This window comes from Artibeus jamaicensis, unplaced genomic scaffold, assembly GCF_021234435.1.
Source record: "Artibeus jamaicensis isolate MK-2021 breed Jamaican fruit bat unplaced genomic scaffold, CSHL_Jam_final scaffold_3222, whole genome shotgun sequence".
In the NCBI taxonomy this organism is placed as follows: Eukaryota; Metazoa; Chordata; class Mammalia; order Chiroptera; family Phyllostomidae; genus Artibeus; species Artibeus jamaicensis.
The window spans coordinates 5,416,333-5,430,047 of NW_026522038.1; the positions used below are offsets into that span (position 1 = coordinate 5,416,333).

At 37.7% G+C, this 13,715-nt stretch overlaps 1 protein-coding gene across 1 annotated transcript in view; it reads left to right on the plus strand.

The window, feature by feature from the left end:
* ENPEP (glutamyl aminopeptidase) overlaps window positions 1-13,715 on the plus strand; it is an 89,640-nt gene that overhangs the window by 16,311 nt on the left and 59,614 nt on the right. Inside the window, exons 2-3 of the mRNA XM_037156260.2 lie at window positions 901-1,042; window positions 2,972-3,103. Of these exons, the coding sequence (XP_037012155.2) occupies window positions 901-1,042; window positions 2,972-3,103 (274 nt within the window). The remainder of the gene's footprint in view (window positions 1-900; window positions 1,043-2,971; window positions 3,104-13,715) is intronic.

Sequence of the window (13,715 nt, forward strand, 5' to 3'; positions counted from 1 at the left end):
TACCTTCCTTAGTTCCTGAGGATTTTGAAGGACAAAATATTTTCTTCGCACAAAATATTAGTGAATATAAGTCAATACTTTTCTTACTTTTCCTTTCTTTTCTATTTTTTACTTGGCTTATTCTTCCAATGAGTAATACAATAATAATAATAGCTTACTGTGATATGAATACACCTAACAAGTATATACTCATTGGTTTTTTGAAGAATTACTCAGGAAAAATATCTTTACTTTGAAATGATGGAAACATTAAACGTTAACATTTTTGCTTGCATAAGCATATGCAAGTTAGAACCGTAAAGAAATGCTCTCCTCAAAAACAAGCTTTAAACCTGGTCAAAGTTTGCTTCGCCTGGGAGGTTACTCAGAGCCCTGCTGCCTTGGCTTGGAAATGAAACTGAGTGTTTCCTCTGGTGTAAAATAAATAAGAAAGAAAGTGCCCTTAGGGACAGGAGCAGTGACTCTGAAATATGCTTCTCTCCTCCGTGACAGGACACAGCTGCTCACCCTCTCATGGGCTGTCCAAGACAAGTCCCCCGAGGTGGCTTAGGGTTTATCTACTTTTTGTTTGGTGGCTTTGTGGTGAAGGGAGTAATAGCTCATAACTGGTTTCATTTTTGCTCGTCTACAGTTGCCATCTTTTTAATTATGATGCCAAAATAGCTAAAAATTCATAGAAAATATCTGAAGTTGTCTCTGGACTTTCTTTTATTTGTTACCTTAAAAATTTCAGAAAAGTCTTGATAACTCTTTGATAGTTTTCTGGATGGGAACTCATTTTAAGAAATGTAATGGTTATAATGACACTGTTGATTGTTTTCTGTGGAAATAGCAACATGGGGGCTGTTAGAAGAGATCATACACATTTTGGTTTTTTGTGCGTGTGTGTTTGTTTCTAAGGAGCATAGCAGCCACTGATCATGAACCAACAGATGCCAGGAAGTCCTTCCCTTGTTTTGATGAGCCCAACAAAAAGGCAACATATACAATATCTATCATCCACACCAAAGACTACAACGCACTTTCAAATATGCCAGTGGAGGTGAGTATTTTTAAAATTTTTTGTTCACAAAGATATTCTGTTTAAGATATTGGGTAAAGTACTTGATTTATTATGAAAGAATCTTACTGATTTCTAAAATTAAATATACTCCAGTAACTTATTTAGAGGTTTCAAAACACATTTTGGGAATCTCTTTTCTTTGAATCCTGAAAGTCTTTAACCCACAAGATCGCAGTCCAGTCAAAAAGCCACCAGGGGCTTTTAAGCTTAGAGAGAATACAGTAGACAGACACCAGTCAGTAAAGAAATTACTGACTGAAAAATACTCAAGGGCCTTGTCACTATTCTTGGTTTATATTTTAATATAAATCCATTTTTTAAGATAGAGATACTGAAAAATATCATCACTTAAAGATTGGAGGGTAGAAGCCAATTTCAGGAAACAACATATGCATAGATTTTTCTGATGATGACATACTCATTAAATGTCTTTTAAAAAGGCTACAATAAGTTCTGTCTGTACAGTTATTTACATAAGACTTTTTCCACAGTTACTGTTCCTCATCCTTATAATGGGTGATGTAGTTAAGTAAATTAACATTACCTTGAAGTTGAGGCGTATTATACCTTAAACATTTGACATGTAAAAGGGCAGGCTTGTCCTTAGGCATAATTCTCACCTAACCAGTATCAGAAGGACACCCTGTCAAAAATGTATTTCCCATCTTTCTGATTGACTATCCAAAATATCATCACTAAAATCCATCCTTTTTTATTATAAATATTCCTCGGAAAAAAGCACTTCTGTGTGAATCAGTTCGTCAACTTATTTTTTTTTCTGGTGTCAGGTGCCTGAGCAATTGAGTTTTGATTGGAGGAGAAAGAGGAAAGAATAAACTTAAAGAATGAGACAGCAATCCAGAAGACTGGGTCAGAGGAAAATGCCATTAGAACGTGGAATGGGGAAAGTGAGGTTGGGAGGAAAAGGAATGCCAACTTCACTAACTTCTGCTTAAGACTTCTCCATATTACCTTTGCCCTTGGCAGAGTATATTTCTGGAAGTCCTGGAAAAAAAAGACTATTCAGTGTAATTCGATCAGAACTAACACCAATAAGTTTTTATTGCAGACCATCTTCGCTGAGGTTTCAACACTCCCATCTAGTACATGCGTACACATGCTCACCTTGTCAACCACGCATCAATTCTAGTTCAGCTTCCCTTGCTTAATTCCTTTTTAGAGCTTCTCGCTGTTGTGTGAATTAATGTGTGACTACAGCACACGGGGAAATGTTTACACAGTGGGTAGCAGTAGTAGGCAAGTATTCATAGATGGAGTCTGAGGACTGGTGATCGGCAGCGAGGAAGGCCAACCTGGCATGGACAGAAAGCAGACAGATGGGGTCAGCAGTTGCACCATGCAGTGGAACCCTTCTCTTTCTCCACGACCAGGGCAGTGACTTTAGTAGGGACCATACCATGGGTCTTTGATACAGACAAGCAGAGATGGAAAGAGAGCTCAACATCCTACTCTACCTGGTACAACTAGTGCCCTGCACATACTCAAATCAGAAAGTACCTACTTAGTTTTTCCTGTGGGCAGGGCTTTGAGCACCAGCCTCGACTTCCTTAAGGAATCACAGCAGCTTCTCAAACATTAGGGCCAGACTTGTGCATTTCATGTAGAAGGATAACTAAACTGTCCAATTTATATCACAGTCAAAATCGTATTTCTCTCTGAGAAACTTTATACAGTGTATAGTGTAATCAGTCATTCTTTCACAGTACTAAAAATAAAATAAATTTTCCTGTAGTTTTTTTCAACATCACCATTTAGGGGTAAAAAGACATTTTATTCTTAAACTTTGGCAGAGGACTTCTGACTAGAAAGCCAGGTTTAGAACCATCGCTTGTTTTTGTACACGATCAACCTTTTGATAAATAAAAGTTTGTCTTCTGTTTTCAATAGAAAGAAGAGTCGGTGGACGATAATTGGACTAGAACAACTTTCCAGAAGTCTGTCCCCATGAGCACCTACCTGGTGTGCTTTGCGGTGCATCAGTTTGATTACGTGCAGAGGACGTCAAAGAGGGGAATCCCTGTGAGTCACATTATATTTTTAAAACATTTATCATATGCATTTTTGGCTCACTTTCTATTTTTTGAATTTTTTTTCATACAACAGAGTAGAACAGCTCCTTAGTTACCCAACAGACAAACTCTGTGAGTTGGATGGTACACTGAAGAACAGAGGAAAAATGCCAAGTGAAAGGAGAGGTGAAGAGTAAACAGACTGGACAGATGTGGAAGTGGGCAGCCTCACATTGTTGGGGTTGGTCCGGTTTAGTAAAGTGGTTGAGTGTACGTGTCTGGGTGGGGTCCCCCAGAGCCCGGGAGGAAGAAGGAAACCAGAGGTAGATCAATATTCTTTGAGTGACTAACCCCTGAGTGGTTTACAGTGCTGTTGCTATATGTAATTCAAAATAAGACAACAGCAAAAGGTCAAGAAGCATTTTTTAATGTAAGAAAATATAAAATTTTTTATCAGGATGAATAATTCATTAATTTTTTTTGAAAACCAAACACTTTTACCTAACCATTTTTCTCATTTTGGCGTTCCCCTATTTGGCTTATGTTCTAAACACTCACTGAATCTGTTATTCCCCCTCTGTGCTGCATTTTGTGTTTATATAAATACCACTTAAATGATTTCTCTATCAAAGCTGAGCGCATACATTCTATCTTAAATCAGTGAAGATTTCTTCTTTCGAATGGGGAAAATAAGATAATACTGTCATAATATAATATTTTCTGATCATTTGTTTGATAAGAGAGGAACAGAAAGTCAGTCTCTTTGGATACTTACCAGGGACCCTGAGTCAGGAGAACTCAGTGAAACTGGGACGTGGGGCTGAGCCAAGTGGGTACCCCTCCCTCCACCTCATCTACAGAAGACGCGGAGCCAGAGTTTTCTCTCTTGCAAAAACCTGTGGACTGTTTGCCTCAAAAGTTGAACAGAACATGAAAGGAGAACTTTAAGGCATCCAATGTGAATGACAATTTATGGTAAATTCCACCTCTTTGACACTTAGGAAGTTCTTTGCCCCGCTTGCTACCCACTCACTCTAAACTGAAATCCTACAACTGACGAACAAGCACAAATGCTCCCAGCACAATCTCTCACTGCAGACTTACAACAACAACTGGCTCTGCTTACATCTACTTAAATGTAACAATAGAGGGACCCACACCATACAGCACTATGTATTCTTAGAGCTGAACAGATAACTTGAGATAAGCAGGCATATGAGGAAAACAAGCAACATGAAAGAGAAAAATTCAAGACACAGTGGGGGTAAATGGTGATAATCGAGAAAACAAAAGATAATCCTCTAAAATAACACACAAAATTACACTTACGCAATCAACCTTTAATTATTACACTCAGAGATTCAAGAAGCTATGGTCACAATAAATAAAAACAAAAGGTTAGGAGAAAAAAAATGAGAAAAAGTCCTCAAAGTTTAAAAATGTGTTTTCCCGAGCATGACCTGGCTCTGACCCCTAGGAACCCATTTCTATCTCTTCTGAAACCAGAGCCTGATAAGCTTATGCTTCGGTTTTTACCTACTTCCTTGTATTTTTATCAACTCTATGGAGAAGCCTGTATTATTTAAAGCCCTGATATGTCTCATGGGTTTTCTTTTATTTTTTATTGCATCTGCTATTTATGTACATTAGGAGCAATGGAGGTACATCAGACCTTCAATTTATTATACTCTCTTGACTCAAAGTCTCTATATTACTCTGTCAGTTAAAAAAAGTAGTCATTGTGTAATACAATATTTTTAGTACACATTTCATGAATCAAAGGACCATTCTTACCTACTCTACTTCTGATAGTATTATTCTGGTACATTAATCACCTGCTATTCAGAATCAGATTATACTGTGTAATCCAAGAATCTGTAATATCCTGATTAAACTCTCTTGGGTATGGTCAGCCCTCTGGCAAGAGTTCTTTATATCAATAAACACAGAGTCAATAAACTTAATCAAACAATTAAGGTCTTAATTATATACTTGGAGAGAGCATAGCTGATTAAACCATTCATTATGTTGAAATGTCCTTGTTGCTTATGAGAAAAATTATATTGGAGGACCCAGTCCTAAAACAATTGTTAAGAAAAATGGTAACTGAGTTTGGAAGGTAGCTCAGAAGACTTTAACTCTGCATTTTTTTTGAATATTAGTTGTATTGCATTTTGACTCACTCTTGGGGGAAAACAAAAAACAGAGCAACTTACAGCACTTTAGCAACGACTGAGGCCTGCCTTGATGGGTTTTTCCATGACTCTGTTGGCAAGATATCGACACCTGAAGTGTTTTTCTCAGGTGTAGTTGACTGGTTAAGGGTTTTAAAGTGAATAAAATCACTGAATTCTACCCCCAAATATAAAAAATAAAATACCCTGAACTATAAAAAATGTAGAGAGATTCCTTGACATTTTGGTTATGTGAGTTAACTCCTGAGTTACAATGGGCTTGGCTTCTCTTGCTCTTGCAGGAGTCACGTCATGGGAAACAATGTTGCCGGTAAGCATATTATCAAATTTTTAAAAAAGATTTTATTTATATATTTTGAAGAGAAGGTAAGAGAGGGAGATAGAGAGGGAAACACTGATCAGCAAAACAAATATCAGTTAGTTGTCTTTCGAATGCCCCCAGCTGGGGACCTGGCCTGCCACCCAGGCATGTGCCCTGACAGGGAGTCGAAGTGGTGACCTTTCAGTTTTGCAGGACTGTGCTCAACCTAGTGAGCCACGCCAGCCAGGGTGCAAGTTATTAACTTGGTAGTTCAGATCAAACTCTCTCATTAACATATACTGAAATCCATTTTCAATCCAAAACAATGCTACTCATATTTTTAGGTTTTTAAAATTATAGGCTTAACACACATACACTATAGAAAATTTGGAAGAAATAAAGCAAGTATGAGAAGAAAGCATTCCCATATTACCACATATAAAATTATTTAAAATTTTTAGGGTTTTGGTGCTATCTAAGGCACCAAAATTCATCCTCAGTAACTTGCCAGAATTTTTAACTTTGCACTAGTCTCCTAGGAACTGAATTTAGGAAAAGTTAAATAGCAAGGGTGATCCTATTCCTGAAAACCAGTGAGTTCTAATTAAGTCTTGAATTTTGGGGGGGCATTCGACCTTTGTCTTCTGTAAAGAAGGTTGTGCCAAAAGGAGCAATTACCTTGCTGGAGATTATTTCCACTCTTGACTTTCATGAGAAGAGGAAGTTGAGAAGCATTGTTCACTAAGAAAATGCTGGTTGAAAGCATTTGTTTAATTAGGTTTATACTATAGCCATATTAATTCTAATAACTCAGTTAAAGAGATTATATTGTGCTTCTTTGAAAAAGTCTTACAGGATGATTGAATAGTAGCACCTAGAATTACACCTGTGAATGGATCCTTCCTACTTGCCAATGTCTTCTTATTTGTTTCCATTTTGGTCCATTTTTTGTCCGGATTGGAAAGATTGGTTTAGGGCAGAAAATATGCATGTTGTAGATGTTTTATTTCCTCTATTTTTTTAGTTGTTTTAGGTTTTTTAATTTATGCATTTTACTCTGGTTTTTCTTCAGCTTGTATAAATCTTGCCTTCTTTACGTGAAAACATTGTTAGAAAAAGTTATTGTTTTAATACTTAGGTATATTTTTGAACTTTGTATTTTGAAATAGTTTTAGATTTTCAGAAGAGTTGTGAGGATACAACAGAGTTTGCTTATAATGTGTACCCAGACTCCCTCAATGTTAAAATCTGAAATAACATTTTATCACTTACTAAAACTAAGAAATTAATATTTGTACAAAAATATTAACTACTACAGCCTTTATTTGAATATCACTGTTTTTTCCAGCTGATGTTCTTTTTTTTCTGTTTGAAGATCCAGTAGATGAGACCACGTTGTATTTAGTCATCAGGTGTCCTTAATTTCCTACAATCTGTGACATTTTTTCAGTTTTCCCTTTTTTTTTTAATGATCTTGACACTTTTGAAGAGTACTGGTCATTTTGAGGAATGTCCTTCAATTTGGGTTTTTCTGTTGTTTTCTCATGCTTATGTTGGGGTTTTGGATTTGAGGAAAGTGTTGCAGAAATGAGGTGCCCTATGCCCTACTTACCACATCATGTCAGGGGTGCATGCTATCATGATGACTTAATACTGCTGCTAACTTTGATCACTTGGTGAAAGTGACGTGTTTTTTTCCACTGTAAATGAGTTACTCTTTCTCTTCCATGCTCTATTTGTTAGAATCACTAAGTGCAGCACACACCCAAGGGGAAAGGAATTAATCTCCACTTTCCGGAGGGAGGACTATCACAGAATTAGTGGATATGTATTATGATTGCCTCAGTAATTAGTAAATACATGGGAAGAGATCACTAAAGGCTATGTAAGTATCTTATTTCTCCTTAAAGTTTTGACCAGTCAGTGTTGTGTACATCAGCGGGTCTTGCCTATAACAATAACAACTCCTGTTTTCTAATGGCAATTGATTCACTTCCCTCACAGATATTTTAGCATAGGCTTATTTTATTATCTTAAAAATATATTTTTGGCATGGTTTTGCTAAATGATTTTTGGAAAAAATCATTCTGAATGAATGATTTTGATTTTTATAACACTATGAGTTTTTAATTTGTTTTACTGGAAAGATTATTCTAAATTAAGGGCTCTAATTTTCTCCAAAAAAGTATATTTAATTCAAGAAGCCATAGGTTATTGCTAATGATTCTTATTATTTATTTAAATTTAAAAAAATGAAAGTAACATAAAGTTCTATCAGGCAAGTTAGATTTTTCAAATGTTTATTTTTAGCTTTAAAAAAATTCCACTGCAGTAATAATAATCCCCAAGCATCAAACTTTGACTTGAGTGGAAAGTAAACTGCGAGGAGATGCCTTCTGCACCCTGACCCTAGGTGCTGGGTTGCTCCTCACAGAGCACTTCACCGCGGCTGGGCTCTGAGCTCAAGGTTCCGAACATGTCTCCCATGTCTGTAGTTACAGCAGAAGAATCGTTCTTAGTCACCCAAACATCCAACCACGGTTGTGCATATTTATAATTTATCCACAGGTCACGGGCAAATTAAAATTCAGAAAAAATATATCACAGTCCTGTGGTAAGGCAGTCACAGACAAAACTTGAAAAAAATAATGGGTTACTCTTTCTTTTTATCAAGTATTACCCCCACTCAACTTTTGCGCATGGCTAGAAAAACATTTAGAAGAACATAAACTTGTAAAATTAAGCACATTGGTATTATATTCTGTAATACCAACTGTGTACCTTAAATATGCATTTATGGAATTAAAAACAATATAAAATTATTTTCTCTTTCCCATCCTGCTAGCTCAGTCTTGATAATGAAACAGTTCCTCAGTCAGATTGTTTTATTTGTCTTTATTAAGCACCTACTATGTACAGGAGGAAGATGCTAAGCCCCAAAGGGAGTGAAATATGCTAAGCTCTCTGTACCTTTAAAGAGATGTGAAGCAAAGGAGGTCTCCACTGTCTAGTGTCACCCAAGTATGTTTTCAGGTCTTTGCTGGTCACAGCATCCCTTTGAGTGCCAAACCCCTCACCCTTGGTTTTAGGAGTCCTGCAACACGCTAGGCCATTTAAAGTGATGTGTCTCTTAGGAGTAGTTCAGGTGAGACTGCAAAGCCTCAACAGATGAACAGGTGTTAATTCTACGGTATGATAGGCAGTAGACAGGCAGGCTTTTGTTGACAGGTAAAGTGACCAGGCATTTTACCATCTATAAAATATAAATAGTAAGGCGTTCTTAATTATGAATAGAGTTATAAACAAGTAAGCAACAAACTTGGGACATTCCTAGGCAAACCTGCTTGGACGGTCACCTTTATCGATAGAAAATGCTCTGTAGACAAAGTGCAGTAAGGATGCAGACCCAGGGCACAGCTGACCTGCAGGCCTCCCAAGTGATGGTGGGAACCCTGCAGGCTGGCCGGCTTCTGACCGGGTGATAGTGCAGCAGTGGCTCGCCGTCTGCTCAGGCTGATTCCTCTCTGTTCATGTGGCCTTTCCAAGTTCAGCGCCACCTTCACCTCATGCCATAACACTCCCCGCCAGATCTTGCTCCATCAACCTCACTATTCCTCTCCTGGCCCAGGTGACTTTCATCTAGTTTTTTCCCTGAATTCTCTTTCCAGTCTGTTTTTATACCATACATTCTGTGGTTTGCCTTTTTCTGTTTTTATTCTAAAAGCCTTTTCTAACAGGGTCTTGCAGAGCAAATGGTTTTAGCTTTCAAATTTATTGTGTATTTTGGAAGTCAAAAACTTAACTTTTCCGTTTGACCCCTGCACTCTCCTAATGGTTCTAATGGTAATGTGGATACCACAACGTGGAGATCACCAACACAGGCAGAAGGGCGGGCAAAGAACATCAAGGGGTTAATAATTCTATGTATTGATGTTTCTCTAATGGGGCCCATGCTCTTGATGAGACACAAAACACTCTTATGTCAAGTGCTGCTTAGACTTTAGCTTAGTTAATGCTCACAGCAATTCAATAGAAGGTACAACTGCTATCTCTGTTTTGCACTAGAGAAAGTCAGGTTTCCGTGGTAGGAACAGAGAGAAGAGGCAGTACAATATAGTAAAAACAAACTTTGTACTGAATTCTGGTGTCAGTCTGGCCTCAGACTTCATTTTTCTCATGTATACAATAAGGAAGTTTATTTTTAAAACCCTTCTAACTAAAATTGTAGTTAGAGGTCTACAACCTTATTTAAAACCTGTGCATGTAGTTGAATGTTGAACAGATTTGCGAAAAGTAATAATGTTTTATAAAGTAATAATACTCTGTTTTATTAACTACAGTTGGATCTGGGGCAGCACCTTATAATCAAACAGTAATATTTCTGCAGCAATACCTTTGTAGAGAAAAATATAAAATTATTAAAAACTCTCATCAGTTAAGGTTAGATGACTGCCAAATTAGTTTTTTTTTAATGTATAAAAAATTTTTTTGATTTTCTGAACTCTCTCAACTTTATAATTGTGGAAGCAGGACTAGTGCAAAGATTGGGATAAAGTTATTATCAGTGATATAAAATATTACATTCTATTATTATTATTAATATCAGATTCATTGAATCGATGTGTAGTGAGAAACATTATATAGAAAAGCTATATGACCTGGACATTTTTTAAGTACTTGCTAAGGCTAGTGACCACTCATAATGATTATAGTGCTGGGCTTTCTACTACTTGGTTTTGGCTTCAGAACCCAATAATCATTGCATGTACTGAGGGTACATGGCCTCATTTGGTTTTTCTAAGGAGGAAGATGTAGTAGGTCTAATAATCACACTCAAAGGGACACATAAAGGGAGTGACAGTGACCAGTCAGGAACCAGGACTTGCATTCAATTTCTCATTCCTGCAGACTCAGGAATGGAAGGAGAACATCAAGCATTCCAAGACCATTCTGTACAGTAGGTTACAATGTGAGAAGAAAAAAAGCAGCAGCCACAACAATGATACAGCAGGTGTGCCACGCCCCCCCCCACAAAGAACAATCAGCTGAATGCGGGCTCTAGAAAGCACAGACTTTTACAACTGACACCAGCTCAATAGATTCAGTGCTTTGAGATGTGACTAATGGTATCCAACAGTGATGTATCTTGGTAATTTGGTTCATTGAGGGAACATACTATTTCTATTTTTATTTTTTAAAGATTTTATTTATTTATTTTTAGAGAGAAGGGAAGGGAAGGAGAAAGAGAGGGAGAGAAGCATCAATGTGTGGTTGCCTCTCGCACACCTTTTACTGGGGACCTGGCCCACAACCCAGGCCTGTGCCCTGACTGGAACTGAACAGAACCTTTGCTTTGCAGGCTAGTACTCAATCCACTGAGCCACACCAGCCAGGGCTTCGAAAACTAAATATATGCATACTAGTTAGTCATCTGAAGTCTTACAAATTTGATATTCATATATAAAACATATATTTAAAGTTATAAATCTTATGTATAAGCTTGACATTTAACTTTTATTAGAGTCCTTGAATAACAAAGGTGTATATGACTTAGAAGGTAAGAAGAAGGAAGAATATACATATGTGCTTACCTCCTCACTCTAAGCAATTTTAATATGGCTAGTCATTTCCTTTTTAAAAAGTCATCTCAGTCAAAGCACGCAGTTAATCTGGGAACATGACATTTTTTACTAAACAGTGATGACAATTCAGGGGTAATTTTCTGAGCTTTGTCAGGGGTAATTTTCTGAGCTGAGGCTTAGCAGCTGAGAGAGGTGTTAGCCCCCTCTCTAAAGCCCACAGAAAGGAGGAGAGGATGCAGAAGAAACGTGGGCTGAAGATGAGGTCAGAGAGCAGGAAGGCTGAGCTGAGGGTGAGAGAAGGCACCAGCAGAGAGGAGGATACTTTTCAAAATCACCAAATCTAAACATCACAGGTGTTCAGCTGTTAAATGGATGCCACATAAACTACTTTGAAGCTTCAACTAACAGATAACATTGACATGTTGGTAGTATTTTAAAAATAAAATATAAAAATAAATTAAACATCTATGGCAAACTCATAGACATGCTTTGTGATGTAGGACACACTCATGGACTTGCTTTGGCTAATTACATCATGAGATGAATACTCTGTGATTACTTAGCTCAGTTGGTAAAAGCAATGGTTGATCTATGATTCTTCAAGGTAAGAATCGTAGCTCACAGGTGATGTGCAGAAAGGCCAGACTATAGAGATGGAATATATTTCCATGGGGTTATGTTTCTCAGAAACAAAAGAGGAAGGGGCTATTTTTATTTTGGTTGAATTTACATTAATATCAATACTACTGAAGGACACAGCATTCCTGCTGCTGCCAATAACAGAAATATGGAGAGTAAGAAAAACTGGATTATCTTGCCTCAGCAGAATTCTGCTTCATGGAAATCAAACCACGGGCATGCGAAATGAGAAGATTTGGGTGGAAAGAGCACATGTCTTTCTCCTCCTCGGAGGGTGGGAGGCCTCACCAGGGTCTCCTCTTCCTCTTCCTCAGCCCCCTCACTCTGCACACATTAAGTGCAGCACAGAAGTACAGAGTGTGTAGACAACAATGGAATGAGTCCAGAGGAGCTGCCCTTGCTGAAGTTGTTAATGGTAGAAAACAGAGGTGGTAGAAATTCTTAGGGAGTTTGGACACACTCATTTATTTACAGATGAAGAACCTGGAGAAGCGTCCTTTACAACATGACCATCTTGTGTGAATGTGATGGTTTTGATTTCATTTAGAGCAACTACCTGAGCTCTGTTTAGTGGCCACCAGCTGGGTCCTTAGTTTCACTGAACCTCTTGGAAAATGCTTGTCATTGCAGTAGGTCAGGAGGGCAGAGAGGAAAAGTACCATCACTTATGGCAAGTTAAAAAAAAGTCTCAAAGAACGTTGGGATACTAATTGAGTTGTGTTGCCTTTGGAGATAAAGATGATCACATCTTTTCTCATGCAGATAAAACAAGGACATCAGTTGCCTGAGGAAGTGCGAACAGTGAGCCAGTGCTGGCAGTTTAAGGGATGCCCTTTCAGAACTTGTCCTTCAAATTGATTTCTCCATTGTTCTTCACTTCTAAGAAAAGATGGCTCTGATGTGTGCCTAAGTAAAACCAAAATTAGCAATGCATTTGAAATAATAAAGAAAGTAGACGTAATTTTCTTTTTCTTTTAATGATGAGTCATCTGTTCCCATCAGGTATACTGGCTTGAATTTACCAGATGACTGCATCTTTTGCTTTGCTTGAGGATTTTGAATCATTTCTGAAATTCAGCAAATATACTTTATTTGAAGTCTTCACAAACTTTTCTATTTTTTAAAATATTTTATTTATTTATTTTTAGAGAATGGGAAGGGAAGGAGAAAGAGAGGGAGAGAAACATCAATGTGTGGTTGCCTGTCACACGTCCCCCTACTGGGGACCTGACCCATAACCCAGGCATGTGCTCTGACTGGGAATCAAACCTGTGATCCTTTGGTTTGCAGGCCCACGCTCAGTCCACTAAGCCATATCAGCTGGAGCTTCATAGGCTTTTTTAAAAAGACATTTTTTTAGGGCAGTTTTTAAGTTTAGTTTACCACTAAATTAAGGGAAGGTACAAAGATTTTTACATAGAAGGGAGGACCCCCAAAAAACCCAGAATTATCTTCTGGAAGGCGGACCCATTGTAGTACAAGCTTCCCTCACTAGTTGAGTGTTCTAGGAACCCATCTGTATCAGTGTACCAGCTGGCGTTGTTGTGAGAGGCTGTGTTTGACTTCAGTGAATTTTTTTTTAAGACTTTTCCAAAACATTTGCCTATTTCATAATGGGTTTATCTACAAGTGCACCTGCCCACACTGCACTGGGTGTTTTTCAGTTTTTGACCCAAAACAATGTGACCCCCCCAAACCCCACCCTCTCTATTCACCTGATCTCACCTAAGCAACTTGATGTGGAAGGACATGAAACAAAAAATGATAGAAACACTAAAAGGCATCAAAACCAATGAGTTTAAAAACTGTGTTGAGAGGTGAAAAAAATGTCTCTATAGGTGTATTGCATCAAATGAATACTCTGAAGGTGACTGAAGTTTGAATGTGTAAGAATAAATGCACAAT